This window comes from Dendropsophus ebraccatus, chromosome 1, assembly GCF_027789765.1.
Source record: "Dendropsophus ebraccatus isolate aDenEbr1 chromosome 1, aDenEbr1.pat, whole genome shotgun sequence".
Lineage (NCBI taxonomy): Eukaryota > Metazoa > Chordata > Amphibia > Anura > Hylidae > Dendropsophus > Dendropsophus ebraccatus.
The window spans coordinates 188586106-188610414 of record NC_091454.1 but is presented as its reverse complement, the minus strand read 5'-3'; the positions used below and the strand labels follow the sequence as shown (position 1 = coordinate 188610414).

General features: G+C 40.5%; 1 protein-coding gene across 4 annotated transcripts in view; it reads left to right on the top strand.

Annotated features, from left to right (window-relative positions):
- Window positions 1–24309, top strand: part of UNC5D (unc-5 netrin receptor D) — a 477260-nt gene that overhangs the window by 198004 nt on the left and 254947 nt on the right. For all 4 annotated transcript variants that reach the window (XM_069956215.1, XM_069956352.1, XM_069956101.1 and 1 more), the window contains exons 3-4: window positions 9405–9548; window positions 12810–12913. In XM_069956215.1, the coding sequence (XP_069812316.1) occupies window positions 9405–9548; window positions 12810–12913 (248 nt within the window). The remainder of the gene's footprint in view (window positions 1–9404; window positions 9549–12809; window positions 12914–24309) is intronic.

Sequence of the window (24309 nt, the reverse complement as noted above, 5' to 3'; positions counted from 1 at the left end):
GGAACAAGGACTTGGGACCAGGTAGTGGATAGGAAACAGGAACAACAGGGGGCTGGGCCAAACGCTATGGGAAGCATGTAGAGGCTCCAACACAAGGGACAGGGCATGCTGGGATTTATAGGGAGTGATTGGTGCAACTAACCAATTAAGGGCGGACTGGCCCTTTAAATCTGAGACAGCCGGCGCGCGCGCGCCCTAGGAGGCGGGGACGTGTGCGCCGGCCGGCACAGACGGAGACAGGAGCGGAGGAGAGGTGAGGCGCCCCCCGGGGCTGAAGTAATAGCAGCAGCGCCGGGTCCCTGCACAAGGACCCCGGTGGTTGCATGGGGCAGGAGGAGGTCGCGGCGGCGGTCCGGAACACGGGACGCCGCCGCGGCCGTGACAGCCCTGTGCCAAATGGTAAGGCCTACAATATCTGTGCCCTAACTTTGCACCACCCCTCTGTCCCTCCTCCCCGCCCTCTTCATCATTACAAATGCCCCTATAAAATTTTCTCCTGTCTGAAAATTTCACAGGTGCCTTAACAATCCAGCCCATGTGCCGTGCTGACACAGGAGAGGAATAGGAGAAAATCTGCCTGGAGCATTCCTAATGATGAGGAGGGTGGGGAGCAGGGACAGAGAGGTTGTACCATCCTAATGCATACACACTCTAGGCCATGGCTGTTTGGCACAGGGCTGCAAGTTTAAAAGTAGTTTTTTAGGACAATAACTTTGACAAAAGGATATGTTAGTCTCCAGTCACTTACTCTTAAAGGGGTTATCCACCTAAGAGCTAAAAAATTTAATGCTAGCTGGTCTTACTCACCAAGTCCCCCTCAGTATTTTGAGCCGTCGCCTATCTTTCAAGCTGCTGCCATTTCTAAATTTCAGTTACAGTTGTTCTAAAAGCCAATCCATATCCAAGATGGCGCTGGCCAGGAAACAACATTTCTCATCATGCATCTCCTCATTGGTCGGTTTGCGTACTCGCCCCCTTAGCTTTCTTTCCTGCCCACTGCTGTCGTTACTATTGCACAGTAAATACAGAACTGTTTTTTTTTTTTAATAGTTTTGCATCACATCACCCGAGTATGTATTGCACTAGCTGATAATGTAGCAGAACTGATGCACGCATGGTGTAGCAGAGCTAACGCTTGCATGGTGCAGCTAAGTGCTGCATAACAGGCATCTGTTTACTGGGGGTAGATTTAGATCTCTGCTTGCTGACTGAATGAAAACATTCTAGTTCCATCCAGACTCTAAGAACATCCATAACACTTATGATATGCAGAGCTGTGACACAAAGACAGGTACATATGCCTGCTTTCACTGACAGCAAGCAGATAGAACTATAACGTTTCATATTACAGAAACCTAGGCTCAGGGACACATGTACAGTACGTCTATGGAAGAAGCACTTTCACTATTGAACAGGTGCATGGAGATGAAGAGGGAGCAGTGTGTTGTCAGAGTGGACAAAGAGAAAATGAATTTAGACACCCAGAGAAGGTAAATATGAGGGGAAAGAAAACAAGGAAAGGGTGCACAATTATACATTTATATTATACTATATTTATGTATATATTAAAAGTTTATACTGTACATTTATATTAGACATATGGCAAAAGGGATTGTTTAGAATATTGTTTTATTACCTGGATAATCCCTTTAATGTGAACCAATCATCACTATTCTGCTTATAACGCTCACAGAACATGCTAAAATGCAGAGAGACTGGCTACGGCCCGGACTCTGTCCTGATGCCTAGTTCACAGTGCTCTGCCTGCACTGCAGGATTAAAAGCATATTTTCTTGGCTATACCATTACCGAACACAGCACACAAGATATGGTAAGGGAGCACTTTTGTAGCTCTATTAGTTGCTGCTAACAGTGTTATTATAAGCAGAATAGTGATGATTGGTTCGGTATTTAAGGGTATGTTTGCATGGTGTAAACAGGAGGCTAAAAAATTACATGTATACTTTGATGTGTATCTCTTTTGAAATCATTGTCAGAACAAGTTTTTCTTTATTTTTTATTTTTCTTTTTCGCTTTGTGCATGTATGTTTAAAGGGGTTATCCAGCGCTACAAAAACATGGCCACTTTCCCCCTACTGTTGTCTCCAGCTTGGGTGGGGTTTTGAAACTAAGTTCCATTGAAGTAAATGGAGCTTAATTGCAAACCGCACCTGAACTGGAGACAACAGTAGGGGGAAAAGTGGCCATGTTTTTGTAGCGCTGGATAACCCCTTTAAGTGTTTTTGAACCATATTTAACAGCATTTTCTGCCTTGCTTTTTTTTTCCTTTTTAGAGTGCAGCCTAATACATTATGCACATTATACACATCAAAGAAGTAGCACGCCTTTGTTTTTCACTGACATCTGTAAAACAACACCATGTTTACAATGGAACGTCCAACGGATGATGCATTAAGGACATAAAACATGTATTCGGAAGCATATTATGCACATTATGCTTCAAAACACTACTACAAGTACATAATGTAAACCCAGCCTGAATGTTCTCCTTTAACCGATTTCCTTACATCATGTTGATGATTCTACTTCCATAAAGCTCGAATATATCTGTGCAGATGGAGCAGCCTGGGGTGTAATGATAGAAAAACATCCCCCCTTTAAGTCCATGATTTTAGCCTAGCTTTTTACGGTGGTCCTTAGAACTTATACTTTATGGTTTTATCCTATATGTTACCCCCAGCAGATCCAGCTCTTTTCCTCTCTGAACGCCGGCATATAGATAAATGTCCATTTTCAGATGTATTCGGCATGCTGCGGCACTCAGCCTGTAAATGGATTTTTAAATTGCTGGGGGTGAGACATGCAGGTTAAAGCTGTTCCTTTTGAGTGGATAATTTTATGGAAGAAAACAACTGCGCACGGAGCACTTAGCGCTGGGTAAGGAGCATGACAAAAAGGGGCCTGTCTGACATTTCTGAGGGTTACTAATTAATTTCTCCGCTTATAACCTTTATTTCAAAGCAAAGGCCGACAATTAGACAAGCTAATGGAGGCCAATCATGTATCTCCCTTTAATGACAATATATAGATTCGCACAGATGAAGCAGAGCTGAATTGATCGTGTATCATGGTAATCTAACAAGTAAGAGGAATCTTCCTGAAAAAAATAATAATAAAAAAAAATAAATAAATAATTCAACTGGTGTCAAAAAGTACCAGTACTTATCACCCTCTGTATGCCCTGCAGGAAGTGGTGTTTTCCTTTCAGTCTGACACAGTGCTCTCTGCTGCCACCTCTGTCCATATCAGCAACTGTTTAGGGGAAAAAGAGAAAAAAAGAGGGCCTGGCACCTTGTGTAATACTCTAGAGGATAATGCGTGGTGCAGTAGATCTGCTCACCTTAGTGCCCCTTGGGCTTTGTGCGTGTAACCCCCCAATGTAGTCAAGGGTACCAGTGTCGGTCTTCTGTACAGGAAACGCAAGGTATCTAGGGCTATGGACAACTAAGGACTGGTGAAGCTGCTTGTGTATTTAAAACAGGATACTCCCTTGTTGGGGCCCGTACAAGACAGTGAAAATAAAAATAAAAAACATATACTAATCACTAGAGATGATCAAACAGCGCTGATGTTCAGGTTTGTATGAACTCAAACCATCGGTATTTGACTCCCGCAGTCTTCCCGTTCCGTGGGGAAGGTGGAGACAGCCCGAGTCCCGCCTGGAAAACAGGAATACAACCTATGGCCCAGGCTTTATTTTGGTTTTCCAGGCGGGACTCGGACTGTCTCCACCTTCCCCACAGAACGGGAAAACTGCGGGAGTCAAATGCCGATGGTTCGAGTTTGTACGAACCTGAACATCAGCGCTGTTCCATCATCTCTACTAATCACCAGTGCTGTCTAGATGAATGTCCGCCAAAGCAAAGTTGTAGGAAAGCTGGATATTTATTAGAAAGCACAAAGTGCTTTATATAAATATCCAGCTTTACTACAACTTGGCTTTGGTGGACATTCATCTGGACAGCACTGAGAATAAGTATATGATTTTTAGGAACTGTTCAGAGCATTGAAAATCCCCATAGTAAACCTCTCCTGCTCTGGACAGTTCCTGACATTGACAGAGATGGCAGCAGAGAGCACTGTGTCAGACTAGAAGGAAAACACAACTTCCCGCAGGACATACAGCAGCTGATTAGTACTGCAAGACTTTTTTTTATTTAAGATTGCTTCACACGTAGCGAATATTAGCAAATTTCATGATGTGAGTTCCGCAGTGGAATCCGCTGCTACTGTGAGTTTAAATGGGGTTACATACCAGCTTGGAGCATACTGTACTTTACCTGGTTGGCGCCCCGGCTGCATCTGAGGCTCCCGGTTCCCCACCGCAGTCACTGATTGGCTGGGCAGGACCTACAGGAGTCTGGAGCCTCAGCCAGAGCGTTGACCAGGCGAAGTATGCTCCGGGTGGCCGCATTTACATATAGTATGTTACCCCATTCAAACTCACAGTTCACAGCGAAACTCATAACATGTGTGAAGCTATCCTTAAATAGAAGTAATTTACTAATCTGTATAACTTTCTGACACCAAATGATTTAAAAACAATGAGCGAGATTTATCAAACATGGAGTAAAGTGAAACTGGCTCAGTTGCCCCTAGCAACCAATCAGATTCCACCTTTCATTTTCCAAAGAGTCTGTGAGGAATGAAAAGTGGAATCTGATTGGTTGCTAGGGGCAACTGAGCCAGTTTCACTTTACACCATGTTTCCTAAATCTCCCCCTATGTTTTCCTCTGGAGTTCCCCTTTAAGATAACCCAATGGTTTTGGCTTCAGTCATATAACAAACCACCATGCCATCATAACAAACCCAGCTCTGCTCCATCTGTCGATTCCTATGGCACCAAAGTGGTTACTTGTGAATCCCAATAACTTCTGCATTAGCATGCACACGTCTGCACTCAGTGAGGCTTGTAAACTGCTTTGAAGACTGGAGACGCCGCTCCATTTATCATCCCTGTGTCTTCACGGCCCCAGCCAGGTGCAAAGGAAGAAAACACATTTGGCAAGAGAAGCCCCAGCACACCGCTGTTGATGGACATTTCAAAGCAGTGATAATGAGCAGGAGATAAGGGGATTATGGGAACATATGCTTGGAAGAAGCTTTGTGACTATTAAACACCAGGTTTAGGCCAAGCAAGGCTGGTGTCCACATACAAGATAAAGGCTGGCTCTTTTACATCAAATTACAGGACTGGCACTGTAACACCCCATCATTCTGCCCATCTGCTGCTGTTGTATATGCAATGGATGATGAGAGTTTATATCCTAAACTATATGTACTCCTCGCTCACTGGGAAGTCCATACATGTGACCTATACTTTGTATGAACTTGTTCCTAATGCACTTTAAGGCTATGTTCACACAAGGTTTTTAGCTCCGTTTTAGTTGACGTCCGTCATTTTGAGTCTAAAATAACGGACGTTATTTAGCTGTCTGGCCTCCCCTTAGTGCAATGACTGGTGTTTGTACATTATTCTAGTTTGGGGTTACTAATTGGACTTTGGGTGCAGCTTAATTGAAAAGTCCATTGAATTTATTAGTAAAAACGGAGAAAGAACGGTGACAAAAGAAAAACCATGTTTGGAAAACTGATAAAAAATGTCCGCTGTTTGCAAAAGACGTCCGAAAATAATGATCATGTTAATTATTTTGACATCCGCGGTACAAACGTCCGTTATTCAATACATTGTGTGCGTCTTCCCATTGACTTCAATGCATTGCCAGTGCAGTCAGTTAAATCAGTTAAAACGGACGTTCGTGTGAACATAGCCTAATGCTAAGTGTACACGGAGCGATAATTCGCCCGATCGTATGATTAACAATTTCGTTTAGATGGAACGATATATCGTACAGAAAATTTGTTTTGCGATCGCTTAAGCCTATCTCGCACATAGGAAAAATCAGTGAATGACTGTTTACACGGAACGATCTGCGAATTTTTTGTGAACGATCAACGACGATTTATTAACATGTTCAAAGATCAAAATGAACGATTTTTAGCTAATCGCTTGATCGTTCGCTGCGTTTACACGGAAAAATTATCGCTCAATTCGATCGTTATCACGAAAATTCGCCCGATAATCGTTCCGTGTAAACGTAGCATAAGGGTCCATTTGCACAGAAAGAATATCTGACAGATTATCTGCCAAAGATTTGAAGCCAAAGCCAGAAACAGACTATAAACAGAGATCACGTCATAAAGGAAAGCCTGAGATTTCTCCTCTTTTCAAATCCATTCCTGGTTTGGGCTTCAAATCTTTGGCAGATAATCTATCAGATAATCTTTCTGTGTAAATGGACCCTTATGGTGCTTTTACATGGAGCGATAATTCGCCCAATCGCACAATTAGCGATTTTGAATGAATAATGTGTTTTTTATAACGATCAGCGTTTAGACGGAACGATACATCGTACGGAAGAATAGTTTTGTGATTGCTTAAGCCTATCTCACACATAGGTTAAATCTGTGAACGACTGTTTAGACGGAACGATCTGCACATTTTTTGCGAACGGCCAACGACAATTTAAGAACATATTGAAAGATCAAAATGAACGATTTCTCGCTCGTCGTTTGATCGTTCTCAGCGTTTACACGTACGATTATCGTTCGAATCCGATAGTTATCGCGCAAATTCGAACGATAATCGTTCCATCTAAAAGCCCCATTAGACTTATATCAGAACAATCAGAGTGGTGGGAAATTAAAGGGGTTGTGGTGAATGTAATAAAGTTCACTTTTTTCACTCCACTTCTGGGTTCATGGCAACATGTCCTGATAGCTTTCCCTCTACTTGAAAGGGCGCTGCCTGTGATTCTGGGGCATACACTAAGTTGCCATGCTGCATATGGGCAAAACTAGGCAGTTATTAAAGGGGTTGTCCATCGAAAATCTTTTTCTTTCAAATTAACAGGTTTCAGAAAGTTACATAGATTACTTCTATTTAAAAAAATCGCAAGTCTTCCCATACTTATCAGCTGCTGTGTGTTCTGCAGAAAATGGTGGGTTTAAGTCTGACACAGTGCTTTCTGCTGTCACATCTGTACATGTTAGGAACTGTCCAGAGCAGTAGCAAATCCCTATAGAAATCTTATGCTCTCTGGACAGTTCCTGACATGGACAGAGGTGGCAGCAGAGAGCACTGTGTCTGAATGGAAAGAATACATTACTTCCTACAGGACATACAGCAGCTGATAAGTACCGGAAGCCTTGAGATTTTAAAATAGAAGTAAATTACAAAATGTAACTTTTTGAGACCAGCTGATTTGAAAGAAAAATATTTTTACTGGACAATCCCCTTAACAGTATTTTTTTTTTCCATGTCCCTTTCTGTTTTCTATAAAACTAATGAACGACCACAGTGATTCCTGTCCTCAAGTACTTAGAACAGGTCATGTTTTCAGGATTTTCTTAGGATGGATTCACATTGTGTTTTACCAGTACAGTACGTTTTCCACAGCAATGTACTGGTGTAACGCAGTGAAATCCTGACAACGTGACCAGTTGGAGGTGCAAATAGACATAGATTGAGACACACTGTTTGCTGTTGTACACAATGTTATATACCGTATATTGTGTAATGAGAATCCCAGACACTGTGTTACCAGCTTCACCTACTCTCCATTCTACATTAGAGCATTTTGCACTAATAGTTAATAAAGTAAAATCCTGGATGTTTTTATACACTAAACTAATCGTGTTTCCTCCAAGCTTTGATGTAACCATAAAATTCCAGTATATCTAATGTATTTTCTGTATCTAACCTATATCGAATATATCTCATCTATGGTATATCTAGTGCATACACAGCGTATCTAATCTGTATCTATTGTATATCCGGCGTATCGTATCCTAATTATTTCCACCTTCCTCCCACCCACCTAGAGACATCACTGCTGTATTACCCTGTAATAACTCTCACTAAACAACCAACTAATCAATATCCAAAAACATAATCCAGACCACTATATGCTGTAAAAGAAAAACATTCCAAAAGATTCCAACGCATATTAGTATATTTGTAATAAATGCCTCAGGGGCGTCGTAGAAATAGTCAATTTGGTGGGCAGGAAACAGGATGAGTATGGTGTCTCATGTGTGCGTGGTATCCTCTGGAACCGAGGACAAATATCATATGGACCTATCAAAATCTGAGGTCTGACCTTGAACTGTTTGAAAACGTTCTGCACTGACATCACTTAATCCTAAAATGTAATAATAATAATAATAATAATAATAATAATAATAATAATAATAATAATTCCCTTAAACAATCCCTTTTAATTCAGGCGCCTGCTGCTGTGCACGTGCACATCAATCCAAAAATAGTTAATTTTTGGCAGTAGCAACAGGATCGGTGTCTTTGAAAGTGTCCAAATGGGACACAAAGCCCTCTATCCACTTCTTTTTTCACAACAATCGGTGTACTACAAATTTAAACTTGCACGCTTGTATTTGTATTTAAAAGAGAAGTCCACCCAGGACACATTTTTTCAAAATGCCTGGGGAGGGGGTAGCGGTGTCCCACCCCTGCCGCTGAATGGCTGAGCAGGCCTGCCACGTCACGTCCTGTCTATGAGCAGGAAGTGGCCGGGGACTGGAGCAGCAGTATGTGGGTGGCAGCCTTGGAGCCGGGGAGATAAGTGGATGTTATTGTTTTCACCTACCACCTCCCGGGGTGTTTTAAAATAATAGGTACTGTCTGGAGTTCTCCTTTAAACAGACTGTGTAAAAAAAGTGACACAAACCCCTTCTATGCACTGCTTTTTCACAACAATTAGTGTACCAAAAAAAAAAAAAAACTGATACACTTACTTGCAGAACAGATGCAGGATGCTCCGTGCAGTGCTGCTTTAGCTTGTTATGATGTTTGTATGGTCCTACTCCTATTTGTGTTATTCGGTGATCACTGTGCCTTACAATGATTTGTCTTATCCTATCATTATAACAGCTTGTAGTGGGCCACATATCACCTCTATACTGCCTCCTGATTGGTTAGGATAGCAGTTTGCAGGGTCACCCTGAGGTCAAGTGATCATTCCTCTATATTCTTTCTGCCACGTGGACAATGCTGTTTTGGCAATGCTTAGATGAAACCCTGTTACACAGGTATTTGTGTATTTTGTTTGTTCCTTGAGCCACAGGGTGCCTGCATGGGATTTCACCGGGGCTCATAGAATCCTGGCTGTCCATCAGTTAGGCAGATGGTTGGGATAGAAGTAGGGGGCAAGGGCATAGCAGTACAAGGCACCTTCAGACATTAGATGTGCCTCTTTGTCTCCTAAGGTCAAGAACAAGAAAACTTTTTTTTGCATCTGACTCTTATTATTATACACATAAATATGCACAAAATTTACCATTTCTTTGCTCTCTTCTTCTCTAGGTCTAAAAATTCTGGAAGTTTTCATCAATGTGACCCGGCAGCAGGTGGAGGATTTCCATGGTTCCGAGGATTACTGGTGCCAGTGTGTAGCTTGGAGTAATCTGGGGACCTCCAAAAGCAGAAGGGCATCTGTGCGCATAGCTTGTAAGTATTGTGATTGTAATAGAGAGTCCCCTGCAGTACATACTGTATTGCACCAATAAAATTAGTAAATAAAATTTTTAATTGTAGCCCTTATACAGGCAAGGTGTAGAGTAATCCTGCAGTAATATTCCTTTGTACTCACTTCTGGCTAAGGCTGGGTTCACACTGTGTTTTTGCAATCCGTTTTTTTCATCAGTTTTTGCAAAAAAAAACAAGGGATGAAAAATTCATTAAAAAACGCATGGGTTTGTGTGCATCCGTTTTGATCCGTTTTTCCATTGATTTCCATTATTTTTTTTAAAAAAGGATCAAAACAAATCCTTTTTTTTTAACAGACACAAAAGTATTCTCCGTTTTGAATTTTTTTTTTAAAATAAGGGAAGTCGAAGGAAAAACGGATCAAAACGGATGTACACAAATGCATCCGTTTTTAATCAGTTTTCCATCCGTTTTTTTTTTTTTTTTTTGCAAAAAATTTATGAAAAAAACAGATTGCAAAAACGCAGTGTGAACCCAGCCTAACCTACCAAATGTATGATAGCACAAGATCAAGTGGCAAATGGAAAAAAGGTACGAGACTGCCACATGGGATTTGTATTCTGGATGTTAAAGGGGTTATCCAGGGTTAGAAATACATAGCACCACATCTGTCTCCAGTGTGTGTGTGTGTGTGTGTGTGTGTGTGTGTGTGTGTGTGTGTGTGTGTGTGTGTGTGTGTGTGTGTGTGTGTGTGTGTGTGTGTGTGTGTGTGTGTGTGCGTGGTATTAGCGCTCAGCTCCATTGAACTGACTGTTGCAGTGTTGTAATACCACACACAACCTGAAGACAGGGGTGTTTTTTTTTTTTTTTTTTTCCTAATCCTCATTATCTCCTTTAACATGGCGCGGGAAAGGAGCTGTAGAAACATAACAGAATAAAAGGAATAACAGAATAATTATACCAGAGGACTCAGAGGATTATAAAATGGATTATGTCAGTTAACATGGCCTTTAAAGGGGTATTTCACAACAAAAAAATAATAATCTTTCAAATCAACAGGTGCCAGAAAGTTCCAGAGATTGCAAATTACTTCTATTAAAAATTCTCAAGTCTTCTAGTAATTATCAGCTGCTGCATGTCCCGCAGATAGTGGTATTATTTCCAGTGTGTAGGAGCAAGAGAGGTTTTTTATGGTAAGCTGCTACTGTTCTGGACATTTCCCAACATGGACAGAGGTGGCATCAGAGAGCACTGGGTCAGACTGAAAAGAATGCACCACTTCATGCAGGACATACAGCAGCTGATAAGTACTAGAAGACTGAAAATTCTTTTTAATAGGAGTAAATTACAAATCTCTGCCATTTTCAGTTGATTTGAAATATTTTTTTTTTTTTTTTTGTGAATTACTCCTTTAAAGGGGCTCTATGGCCATTAACACATCCCTTATCAACAGAAAAACTGACATTGATGAGGACAATCATTAGTTCTATATTAAAGGGGTGCTGCAGCATTTTTATTATAATACTATTTATATAATAAATATTCTTTCAGAATACGCCAGTGATTTGTAATTTGCTTTTAATAAAAATATCTCAAGTCTTCCGATACTTATCAGCTACTGTATGTGCTGTAGGATGTGGTGTATTCAGTCTGACACAATCCTCTTTGCTGCCACCTCTGTCCACGTCAGGAACTGTCCAGAGCAGTAGCAAATGCCCATAGAGCATTGCTTCTCAATTCCAGTCCTCAGGCCTCAACAAGAGGTCATGTTTTTAGGATATCCCATACAAAGAACACCTGTGCTAATACCCGATGCACTGAGTATATTTATGTCACCTGTGAAATACTAAGGAAATCCTCAAGACATGACCTGTTGGTGAGGCCTGGAATTGAGAAGCACTGCCATAGAGAACCTCTCCTTATCTCCAGACTGGAAAGAATATACTACTTCATGCAGGACATGCAGCAGCTGATAAGTACTGGAAGACTGAGGATTTTTTTTTTTTTTTAATAGAAGTAATTTACAAATCTCTAGCACTTTCTGGCACAAGTTGATTTGAAAGATTTTTTCTTTGCTGCAGTTCCCCTTTAAGAGATAAGTCCTACAAGTGTAGCACCCCCAACTTGGTGGCACCTCATCTCAATGCAGTATTGTGCAGATGCCAAACAGTGGTTAGATGCAGATTGCCATCATCATCCCACATTGCCACTTTCCCCTGAGCTGGCTGCCACAGCCCTCCATTGTGACTGCAGTGTTAGCAAGCAACACACAGGGCCGGCGTTAGCACGGGGATTACTTGAGTAAGTGTCGGGGCCCATAGTGTGAGAGGAGCCTGGTGTTCTGATGTTCAGACAGTTCACTGTAGTGCAGGGTGAGCGGCCTGAACATCAAAAGACAGAGAAGTACCTGCCAGCATCCTGCAGTGAGAGAGGGATGAAGGACCTGATCACATGACCCACAGGTCCTCAATACTACAGTGTGGGGATCAGCCCAACATAGAGGAAAAGGGAGAAGACTGAGCTGTAAGTGGTGTGTGTGTGTGTGTGTGTGTGTGTGTGTGTGTGTGTGTGTGTGTGTGTGTCAGTTAGTAAGCGTGTGTGTGTGTGTGTGTGTGTCAGTCAGTAATGTGTGTGTCAGTCAGTAAAGTGTAGGGGTCAGTCAGTAGTGCATATGCCAGTTATGTGTGTGTGTGTGTAAGTCAAGTGATCGTGCATAGTGGATGGATGAGGGGCCCGCTGAGGCTCTGTCACCCAAGAGCCCGCAAAAACCTGGAGCCGGGCCTGGCAGCACACCATACTATACTCTGCCCCCACTTGTACAGCATAGAATGTTATGCCAACAGTATAGCGCAAGTTTCAGCTCTGAAACCTGCAGAAATAAATGCAGCTCTGGACTATAATACGGGCTGCAACTCAGTGTAAAAATGTATGTTTTATGTAAACCTTTTCTATGTTTTTTCAAAAAAAAGTTCAAAGCTGAATAAAAAAAGTCTGTTTTCAGTGACCGTTTTTTTGTTTCTATTGACCTTGTCTGCATGTGATAAGATACGCTAAAGACATGCTTCTCCGTCTGAAGCAGCAAAAATATTCTATTCAGGGACGGTCCAGCTCAGTCAAGGCACATTGTCCCCAAGGCAGCTATTTCTTCTGTTAGCGCCTCTGCGGCCCTGGATACAAAGTATGTATGTGCTGAATAAGAGATGTGTAAAACTTCTTGTTTCCCAACACTAAAGCTCATTTCAGACACAGCAGGGCTTTTATTCTGCCCTTTCCTCCCTACAGATTTGAGGAAAAATTTTGAACAAGACCCTCAAGGAAAAGAAGTTCCCATTGAAGGAATGATCGTTCTCCACTGCCGACCACCAGAGGGGGTACCCACAGCTGAGGTTGGTTAATGACTAGACTGAGCAATAATGCGGATTCTCTCTAGTAATGGTTTATGCAAATATCTGGTAGAGCAGAAAGCAGGAGATTTTATTCTGAAAAACGACTGTCGCTGAATGCAGAATGATACATAGTAAGCCCGGCAATTCTTTATAATAACAAGGCTGAGCAACAAAGGATCCTAAGGGTCCATTTACACAGAAAGATTATCTGACAGATTAACTGCCAAAGATTTGAAGCCAAAGCCAGAAATGGACTATAAACAGAGATCAGGTCATACAGGAAAGCCTGAAATGTCTCCTCTTTTCAAATCCATTCCTGGCTTTGGCTTCAAATCTTTGACAGATAATCTGTCAGATAATCTTTCTGTGTAAATGGACCCTAAGTGTGATGTATCTTATGGCAATAACACAATTGTATAATTGTATATGTTATCTCATTTTATAGATTTTGCCCTATTTGTCCAAAATTATTTTACAAATAACATACTATTCTGTCTGTACAGATAACCCATAATTGGTATATTAGAGAATGTATGTATGTATCCATTCATTCTCTATAGCAGCCACGGAATGGGGTCAGAATATGGGATAACTATCTGATCGTGGGGCGTCCTACTGCTGGTACTCCCCCCCCCCCCCCCACACACACACACACACACACAATCAGATAGTTTTTCCATGTTCTGTAGATAGTGAATAACTTTGCCAGTTAGGAAAACGCCTATTATTAAAAGCACAGCGGGAGCATTTGCACAGTCGTGTCAGTTTTTGCCATCAATGTTTTCCTATTTGCAGATAAAGGATATATATATATATATATATATATATATATATATATATATATATATATATATATTTTTTTTTTTTTTTTTTTTATTGTCGGAATTCCCTTTTAGGCTAGATTCACAAGTAACGTATCAACAGCGGATACCTCTCCTGTAATTTCTAATGTCATTATATACTCACAGAAGGATTGTCATCCCGCTGTGAATATGTAAGTGCCGGCCCCCTTAACCCGCCACTGCCGGGAAGATATTTCACCTGCTCCATGATTCGGCCGCATCTGAGGCTCCTGATCCTCGTAGGTCCCACTTAGCCAATCACCACACTGATTTGCTGCGCAGGACCTCCGGGAGCCGGAAGCCTAAGATGCGGCCAGATCGTGAAATCTGCTGCGGATACGTTACATGTGAATCTAGTCTTAGGGTGGGTTTACACATAATGTACAGTATGCGCTACAAATCTGTTCACTGTCACTTTCAATAAGATTACATATTTGCAGCAGAATTGTCATTCCGCTGTGAATATGGAAAAGGCAGCCCCCTTAACCCCTAAGGCCCGGTTCATACTTTACCAGTCCACACTCTGGCTTGCTTCAGGGTTTTTTTAGTGTCTGGACGTCCTGCTCAGCCAATTAGTGGCTGCCCGAAGCGAGCCAGAGCCGATAATGTATGCACCAGGCCGCGGGGGGTTAATGGGGTTATCCAGTGCTACAAAAACATGGCCAATTTTATTCCAGAGACAGCCCCACTCTTGTCTCCAGTTTGGTTGGGGTTTTGCTGCGCAGTTCCATTGAAGTAAATGGAGCTTAATTACAAACTGCACCTTAACTGGAGACAAGAGTCGGCCATGTGGCCATGTTTTTGTAGTACTGGATAACCCCTTTAAGAGCACTTCCGTTTACATACTAGCAGCAGGATAACAATTCTGCTGCAAATGTGTAATCTTATTGAAATGGGCAGTGAGGATTTTCGCAGCAGGTACGTTATATGTGAACCCACCATTGGGCTATGTTCCCACACAGTATTTTAGCTCAGTATTTTGGTCAGTATTTTGCAACCAAAAGCAGGAGTGGATTGAAAACACAGAAAGGCTTTGTTCACACAATGTTGAAATTGAGTGAATGACTGCCATTTAATGATTAATAATTGCCGTTATTTTAAAACAACGGTAAATGACGGCCATCCACTCAATTTCAGCAATGTGTGAACATAGCCTTTCTGTGTTTTCAATCCACTCCTGGTTTTTGGTTGAAAAATACTGACCAAATACTGAGCAAAAATACTGTGTAAGAACATAGCCTTAATCTTATCTCTTTGTGAGAATATGCACTCATCTTTCGCCAGTGGCTGGAATGGAAAGACTGGAATATGGAGCCACGAAGATACTGTAGCTGAATGCTGTAATTGGCTATCACTGATGGCTCAAAAGTGAATGAAGAGCATGCCAACCCACAGTGCCATTCAGTTTGGTGCCTACTCTCATGAATGTAGGGGATGACAACAGTTGGAACACCCTCTATAAGACACATATCCTGTGGATAGGAAATACGTTTTTATTGCTTGAATACCACTTTAGGCCATGTTCACACAAGGTAAGTTCCCCAGTAATCACGGCTGTTGTTGCAACGGCCACAATTAGTTCGGAACGTACGTTGTGCTGAAGGCTGAGAGAATCCCGGCCGGAGTGGGGATTCAAATGGTATACACTCCGGACGGGCTCCCTAGCACTGCTGTGAAAAATTGACAGCGGTGCCACAAAAAACCCTGTCAGTTCACAAAATGGCTCCATTATGTGCAGTGCGGATTTCTGATGTGGGTGCGCATGGATGCACCCGCATCAGAAGTCAGAGGCGCTAAAGATCGTCTGGGCGGTACTGTAGACCGACCAGGATGATCTTTTCTGAGACCGTCCGTTCCGTGGGTCACGGAACAGCCAGTCTCTGACAGCATCTGAACATAGGCTAAATTTGTGCGTCCAATTTTATGGTCTAGTGCAAGATACATCAAGTAAATAACTAAAATAAGCATCTAAAACTCCACCAAGCAGGTGCTGATCAAACAGATTTGTTAGGATATTAGACAGATATTAGCTGTACCTGAACACTTGCAGCGAGGAGTTCAGTAAAGCAATATTAACCATGTTTTCAGTGCTTTAAAAGCCTTCACAAAAGTTTCCCACTGCTTATGACATTTCCTCTTCTGGAACTAAAGAAATGAAAATTCCAGACCAACGGGCATTAAAAAGGACTTTGAGAGTACTTTCTTGCATGCTGGGCGTCATCAATTCTGGACCATCACCTGCTGGACAACAGAAAATGACTTTATGAGGATTTGGTACAGCGACTGTAGGGTGACACATGTAGCGCAGGAGGTGACAGAGCTTCACATATATTTCACAAACTTCAAAGTAGTCAAAGAAACGTTCATGTTCCTGTCTGAAAAATATGTTCATCCTGGTCTCAGGTTATAGCTAGTAATGGCCGGGATCAATATGCTGTACTGATCTACAAGAAGTGGAATATAAGGAATACGGGACTGTCATTTAGGCCATTGACGTAAATGTTGAGACTGATGTATTGCACTCTCAAAGTCAAAACCACTTAGACATAGTAATCAATTACTATCTATTTCTTTTGCCATTCGGTTGTTCTTCAGATATGCAGAGTCCTGAACACTTGACATATTGTGAGAGATCTTTCTCTTAACCCCATAGTTATTTTGTTGGTCCTAGCAATTCTCTTTTCCACAAGGTACAATATACTGTATGTTAAACATGTCAGATATGACATGTTACTGGCCAGTTCCTTCCATTTAGTTCAGGGTCCCTTGCATTTAGCTCTTCTCTTCTCAGATGTTACTGTAACATGTCATAGTCAGGCATCTGGTGGGTGGTGGAGCACTGTGGTTGACATTGCAGTGGGGCCCTGTGGATGGTATTGTATTGGGGCTATATGATTGGCATTTTGGTGGGGAACAGTAGTTCACATTGTAGTGGGGCACTGTGGTTGCCATTGTGGTGGGATACTGTGATTGGCATTGTGTGGGGGGGTATTGTGGTTGGCATAGTGGTGGGACACGTTGACTGACATTGTGATGGGGTACTGTGATTGGCATTGTGGTTGGGTACTGTGGTTGGCTTAGTGGTGGGGCACTGTGACTGACATTGTGGTGGAGTACTGTGGTTGGAATTGGGGTAGTGTACTGAGGTTGACTTTGCCATACTAACCGAATAGCACCCATATAAAATATACTGTAAATTATAATTATGGGTGCATCTTATAATTCACGGCTACCTTCAGTCTGAACAATGGGGGAGATTTATCCAACATGGTTTAAAGTGAAACTGTCTCAGTTGCCCATAGCAACCAATCAGATTCCACCTTTCCACCAAAGAGCCTGTGAGCAATGAAAAGTGGAATCTGATTAGTTGCTAGGGGCAACTGAGCCAGTTTCACTTTACACCATGTTTGATAAATCTCTCCCAATATGTTTTTGTACGTGGTCATGCATACAGTACCTCAGTCGAACCATTAATTTCAGCTTTGTGGCAGGATACCTGCAAAATATGGAAGAACTCTTTAAACTGACTGTATAATACAATCTTTATGCTGTTTCGTAGTTGCATCCCTGTTTCAGATGCTATAATACGCCTTGATTTCAAGGAAGAGCATAGGTTCCCCGTCTGTGCACATCTCTCTAATTTATTAGTTTGGAGCAGGTTAGAGTCCTGCGCAGATGCTCGGAAAATGAAGATATGAGCTGAATGAGCCTCTCCCTGCATAAGTAGCTGACACTGCAGCAGAGATATGGATGGGAAGGCTTAATGGGCTCTTTGGAAAAATGCAGGTTTTCTATCGTTACCATGACAGTCATTTATTCAGGCACACTAAAAGCCCTGGCTCCAGCACTAGAAGAACAATTTGGTTTCCCTTTGAACATTTTACTTGTTGATGTGAACTTTTAAGAACATTTATAATGCAAGAGAACACAATCTCAACACAAGACACTTGTTATTTCATGGAAACCAATTTATTGGCTCCAAAACAATTCATTATTCGTGAGATGCGGGTTACTCTACATCACAGCCCACACGGGAGAACCCATCACTCTTCCGGAAAGTGTTGTGGGGGGAAAAGAAATGGTAATGGGATGTTTTAATCTGCAGTTGAGAGTTTGCTTCCTCATAGTGTATTTCTTATAATGTGTTTCTTTGCACTGTTGTGTTACCAATGTTATGCATGGACTTGCACATACGTGATGCAGCTTAATGTGGATCTTAAAAAAAAATGCAGACAAGGAAGATGGTTCAATGTCTTTGAGGGTACAAACCCACACACCGTATACACAGCAGATACGCAACAAATACGCAGCAAATACGCAGCAGATTTGTTGGTACAGATTTGATGCTGTGTTCAGTTATTTAGATATAATCTGCTGCGTTTTTGCTGCGTATTTGCTGCGTGTTTGCTGCGTATTTGCTGCGTATCGCAGCAGTAAATACGCTGCTTATACGGTGTGTGGGTTTATACCCTAAGGCTGGGTTCACACACTGTATACTTCAGGCAGTATTTGGTCCTCAAGTCAGGTCCTCATAGCAACCAAAACCAGGAGTGGATTGAAAACACAGAAAGGCTCTGTTCACACAATGTTGAAATTGAGTGGATGGCCGTCATATAACGGTAAATAACTGCCATTATTTCAATATAACAGCCGTTGTTTTAAAATAACAGCAAAAATTTGCCATTAAATGACGGCCATCCACTCAATTACAACATTATGTGAACATAGCCTTTCTGTGTTTTCAATCCACTCCTGGTTTTGGTTGCTATACAGCCTCACAAATACAGCCTCAAATATACATAGTGTGAACCCAGCCAAAAGCTGTAAAATCCAGTTATTTATTTAAATCACATTCGAAACTCCAATTACAGGAAAAATATACAAGAAAAACCAACGCGTTTCAGGCTTACAGTTAACTCTTAGTTATGGCATTGTAAACGATAATGTATTGCAGTGTAGTCACCCACATGTGATAAAATGCATTACTTTTGCAATTTAATGTTATTAAAAGGGTTATTGAATAAATAACTCCACTTATATCCATAGGCTGTATCTAGTTTTGCAGCTCAACACAAATCTGCAGTCAGGCTTTCTTTCACTAAGGCCAAAGATTCAGTTTGCCTTGTCCTAGCCCTATATCTTAATACCCTAGAGCAAAAATTGGTTGTTGGTGTCTTCTTTCCCCTGTTCACCTGTGGACCCTAATGTTAGTTTGTGCCCATTATCCCTCAATTAGCCTCAATCAGCCCTAGACGGCTGCAGACAACTGGGTGACCGTCCCTAATTTACGTGTATGTGGCATACAAAATGCAGAAAAGAAAGACACATACAATAACGAAGGGTCAAAAAGCCAAGGTTACAACTAGAGGTTAGCAGAGGGACCAAATCGGAGTCATACAGGATAGTGTGGTCACAAAAGCCAAGGGGTCATGGAAGCCAGATAACCAGGGAAATCAGGTACAGAAAGCCGGGGTCAGATAAAGCCAAAGGAAACATATGAGATAATCACAAGGAAGAAGAGCATGCTAGATCACTAGACTAGCCAGCAAGGAATTAGTCCCCTGGAGATGTTTTATAGGAGGTCAGAGGTCTGGTGCAGAATTTGATTGGACCGTCCCCCTGATATCCAGGCACAGACACCTGATAACATAACACACTAACTGTCAGGGAAACCTGCCAGTCAGAGAAATGACCAAAGCCAAAGTTAACGGTGATGTGACTAGAAAGAACTCAACAGGGAAAGACAGGTGTGGGAGAGGAAACAATTACCAAAGCAGAAAGTGTGTGTTCAAACGAGCAAAAATTACTAAAGGGGAGATTTATGAAAGGGCATAAATCTACATCTGGTGTAAACTGCCCACAACAACCAATCCCAGATCTTCTTACATTTTACCAGAGCTGAAAGCTGAGCTGTGATTGGTTGCTGTGGGCAGTTTACACCAGGTGTATTTTCATAGTTTCATAGCTAAAAAATGTAAATATATATATATATATATATATATATATATTTTTTTTTTTTTTTTTAATAACGTATATGTTTTGCTGTAAAACCTGTATACAGCATTATAATTGCCATACATATAATAGCCCCATGATTATAGCAACACATATCTTATTACAGCATATTGTTATATTATGTTAAAGGTGTTTCATGAGAAATTACAGTCCTGGTCTTAACTAAAAGAAAGGTAAGGCTGCACACATTAGTCTCCACTTATTTTATGTCCGGGACTTTTTATTCTTGTCTTACCAAATTTAAATTAAATAAAAATAATAAAAAGAACCTTATTACAAAGTACTATACATATAAACTATTACTTGTCTTGCAAAAAAAAAACCTTATTATTGTTTTGAAGCAAAAAAATAAAACTTATTACTGGAATGATGATTTAAAAAAAAAAAAAAAAAAAACTCCAGTCCTAAAGCTTGAAAGTGGTGAAGTTGTGAAAATAACAAATATACTGTGCTTTCTATATCCCACACTCCCACCACCTTTATATTGAGATCCCAGGATTAGTCACACATAATTATGCAATCCCCCAGCACGTACGCTGCAAACTAATCCAAGCGGTCCAGCGGACGATAGCAATATAATTCTAATAACATGTGATTCATAGTATAACAAATGGTCCCAGAAACAATAAATTTGTAATAGCCTTAGTGAGCCAGCTTGTGATTAACTGGAGCGCTATCCGAACATGACGGATCTTCACTATTAATTATCACAAAGAGCCATACAGATGGAAAAAGAAAATAAATTGCATAAACTACTCTGTGGCCCGAATCTGCGATGCACCATAATAGAGGTGACCATTAACAATTTTTTCTCATCTCTGGATAATTATACAGCTTGAGCTGTGAAAAATACTTTTAATGATTTCAAGCGTTCAATAAAGATATTTTCTAACATTTTTGTTTTTTCATGCTTTACAAGGTCTTTTGCATTTTTTATTCCTTGTTAGGACCCACATTAAAAAAAAGATATTATGAGAGAAATGGTTACTAATTATTTAAGCCACAGTCAATGATATGGTTGATATGCTTTCCTAAATATATGCTTTCTAACTGTGATTTTCCAAAAAAGACCCTTTCAAATCAACAATGGTGCTTTATACTGCTAAAGTTGTGTTAGCCTTTGTGAATAACCTTAAGAAGATTGGGTCTAATACTGTATGTTCCAAGAGTTTACAAACATGATGATCTAGCCATGAAAGGAAAGATTTTTTTTTTTTTACTAAAGATGAGTAAATCACATCAATTCAATCAGATTTGGTCAGAAATTTTTTTTTGTTAGCATCTGAAATGTTGTTCCTGTACACAAAGGAGCCTAGAGCATCACGGACTCAACTCACTAGATTATTTAAGCTGGTTGTTCTGTACCCAGCCTAGCCACTTGGTTAACCATACTGTACATCAGCAGGGACTCCTGCCGTTGACAGGTGTCCATGCTCCAGTACATAATTTTTTTTGGCCAATGAAAAGGCGATTCAAATCTAAAGCAAATCTGGCAGTTCGATTTGTTGGATCAGACCTGAAACAAATTTTAGAATTAATCATTTAACTAGTTAAAAAAAAACAAAAAAAAAACCTTCCTCTGTACAAAGAAGCTGTGGGTGAAAATGGAAGCATAGAGACTGAAACTTAGAAAGGAATCTGGTGACAAACCAACAAATTTAACTCTCAAATCCACCTTCTGAAATGGAAACCTGTGAGAATATGTATACTCTTGAGTCATACCTGTCTGTTTAGATAAAATTACGGGATAAGTTGTCATGTTTGTGTACATGAGGAGAAACGCTATTTCTGACCATTACATTATTTGTGTAAGCCATTTCCATCAGTTTTTCCTTTTCTATTAGAGTACACCTTAACAAGCAGCAACACCGTGGAAAACATTAGAGATTTAAGAGGTGACTCAAGCCCTATATTCACACTAAACCTATGTAGTCTCCTTGTTACCCCACCCCCCATGAAGACTTGTTTAGGCAGCAAGAAATCTGATCTCATAGTGAACTAAAAGTCTACATTGAAAAGCAATATCAACTTGACCAAAGTGAATAATGACTTTTAAGTGAGGGGGGCTGGGATTTCTTTTGTTTATTTGTTCTGTTCAACCCTTATTTAATGGGATGATCAGAGAGAGCAAGCGAGCGCCAACCTGTCGGATCAGCACTTGCTTGCTTCTTGATCCCCAATCGCTGCCACCGCTATTGCACATGCGCTGCTTAGGCCATCGTCAGATCTTCTGGGCAGCCCGTAAGAGATGGCGGCGGTCTGCTACCGTAGCTCCCAGCTCACGGCGCAGTGGCAGCAGATCGTTGCTATCACTGTTGTTAGTCTTTCAACATGTTAATAAATAACGCCCAATAATCGTTTTGTGTAATAGAGCCTTTAGTGTAAATGAGAGCGTCTTTTTTTAAAAGGGAAATAACAACATACTTTCTTAGGGAGAGCTATTACACCTTGATATAACCCCAGGTTAATGCAGAGTCTTTTGTCTTTGCATTGATGTACCTTCCTGTTATGTTAATGCATTGCATAACATGAAAGCCTAAGGTATGGATTGTTTAAAGAAAACGTAACTGAAATATGTGCATTCATTGATTGAAAAGTGCCTGTACCGTTTATGATCAAAAAAATTTGATAAAAAAATTGAAATTCTCTAACTGTTCTCGTGATCATAGTAGCATATTTGTAATTTAGGCATGAACACAATTCTGGCTATTAGAAATTGCCTGGGCTTTAAAAAGGAAGTTGGAATTTGAGTAGTTGTGCAAGATCCAAATTCCTCTCGGATGCAATTCGTGCAAGAATTGCCATTATATAGAAATAACAGATGCATTTAGGCATTGTAGTAGTTTACATCCCTTAGAGAAGCCATTGATTTAATTCACCTTGCCGTGCATATGCACTGAAGCACAAGCTCATTTGCAGACAGACACTCTTATCTGCTCAGATTACTCATCCTGTGTCTGACGGCAAGTCCATGATATCTGCCAACAGTACAAATTGCCAAAACAACAGCACATCAGTAAATAAGAGCATCGTTTAAGAGACAGACGTGACATCAGAGATAAACCTTAAAACAATCCCACAGCGAGATCTCTCAATGAAGCACATTTGACTAAATTGTTTAATGTCTTAATAGAAAGCTAATGGTCTTTGAAATGGAAACATTTGATTGGTTAAATACTAGTAATTAAGGGGCATTTAATGCCTGCTTGGCGCGGAGAGCATTTAAAGGGAATTGTTTCAGTAATGAGAAAATTACCGAAAAGACCCATATTGATAATACCCATTATTTAAGGAACCGATGGTTTGGATTCTATCATTTGGACTGGTGTTTTATTCATATCATTGCACTCAGAGCCTAAGAAATGAGCTGGAATGTCTTTCGAGAACATTTTCTCCTTGAAAATCATTAATTCTTATTACTCAGAAAGTTATACGTTTCTAAAACTTCAAACATATGTCTGGAGAAATTTTGAGTCACCGGTAGATACGAAAATATAATCTGAATATACAAAGTAGATTTTACATTTGGTGGCCCAAATTTCTCAAAGTGTATAAAACAGAAACTGGTGTAAATTGGCCAAGGCAACCAATCACAACTCAGATTAAGTTAAGTAAGAGAAAAAAAAGAAAGAGAGAGAGAGAAATAAAGAAAGAGAGAGAGAGAAAAAGAAAGACAGAAAGAAAGAAAAAAAGAGAGAGCGAGAAAGAAAGAAAGGAAAAGAGAGTGAGAAAAAGAAAGAGAGAGAGAAAAAGAGAGAGAGAAATAAAGAAAGAGAGAGAGAGAAAAAGAAAGAAAGAAAGACAGAAAGAAAGAAAAAAAGAGAGAGCGAGAAAGAAAGGAAAAGAGAGTGAGAAAAAGAAAAAAAGAGAAAGAAAGAGAAAGAAAGAAAGAAAGAAAGAAAGAGAGAGAGAGAGAGAAAGAAAGAGAGAAAGAAAGAAGAAACGAGAGAGAAAAAGAAAGAAAGAGCGAGTAAGAAAGAAAGAAAGAGTGAGAGATAGATAGAGAAAGAAAGAGCGAAAGAAAGAAATAGCGAAAGGAAGAAATAGCGAAAGAAAGATTCATCCATCCATCAAATTTGCACATGCTGTAGTATACCTATAAAGCTTGGGTCTATTGGATCAATCTAACATCCTACAAGGTTTAAATGTGGATCCATTTCCAGCACAGGGCTGTGTTTACACAACGTACATTTTATGAAAAAAAATGGTCCTTCTTTCCAGTTAAAATAACGGATGTTCTTTTCATAGTGAAATGTGTTGCATTGATGTCAATGCAAAAAACAACCGCTGTTCACACAATGTATTTCTGTCCATTGATTTCAATGCAACAACGGCCGTTATTTGACAGCTGTTGATTTTGAGTGCCAAACAATGGACGTTGTCTGTACGTTGTGTGAATATAGCCTAAAGTTTACTTTTTTTTCATAATTGCATGCATGCTTGTGTTTCAAAAGGAGGTGTGTTGTCCTATCTCTCCCAAATAACCAAACATAGGAACTTTACCCAGTATATACATGTACATGGGTACAACATAATTTT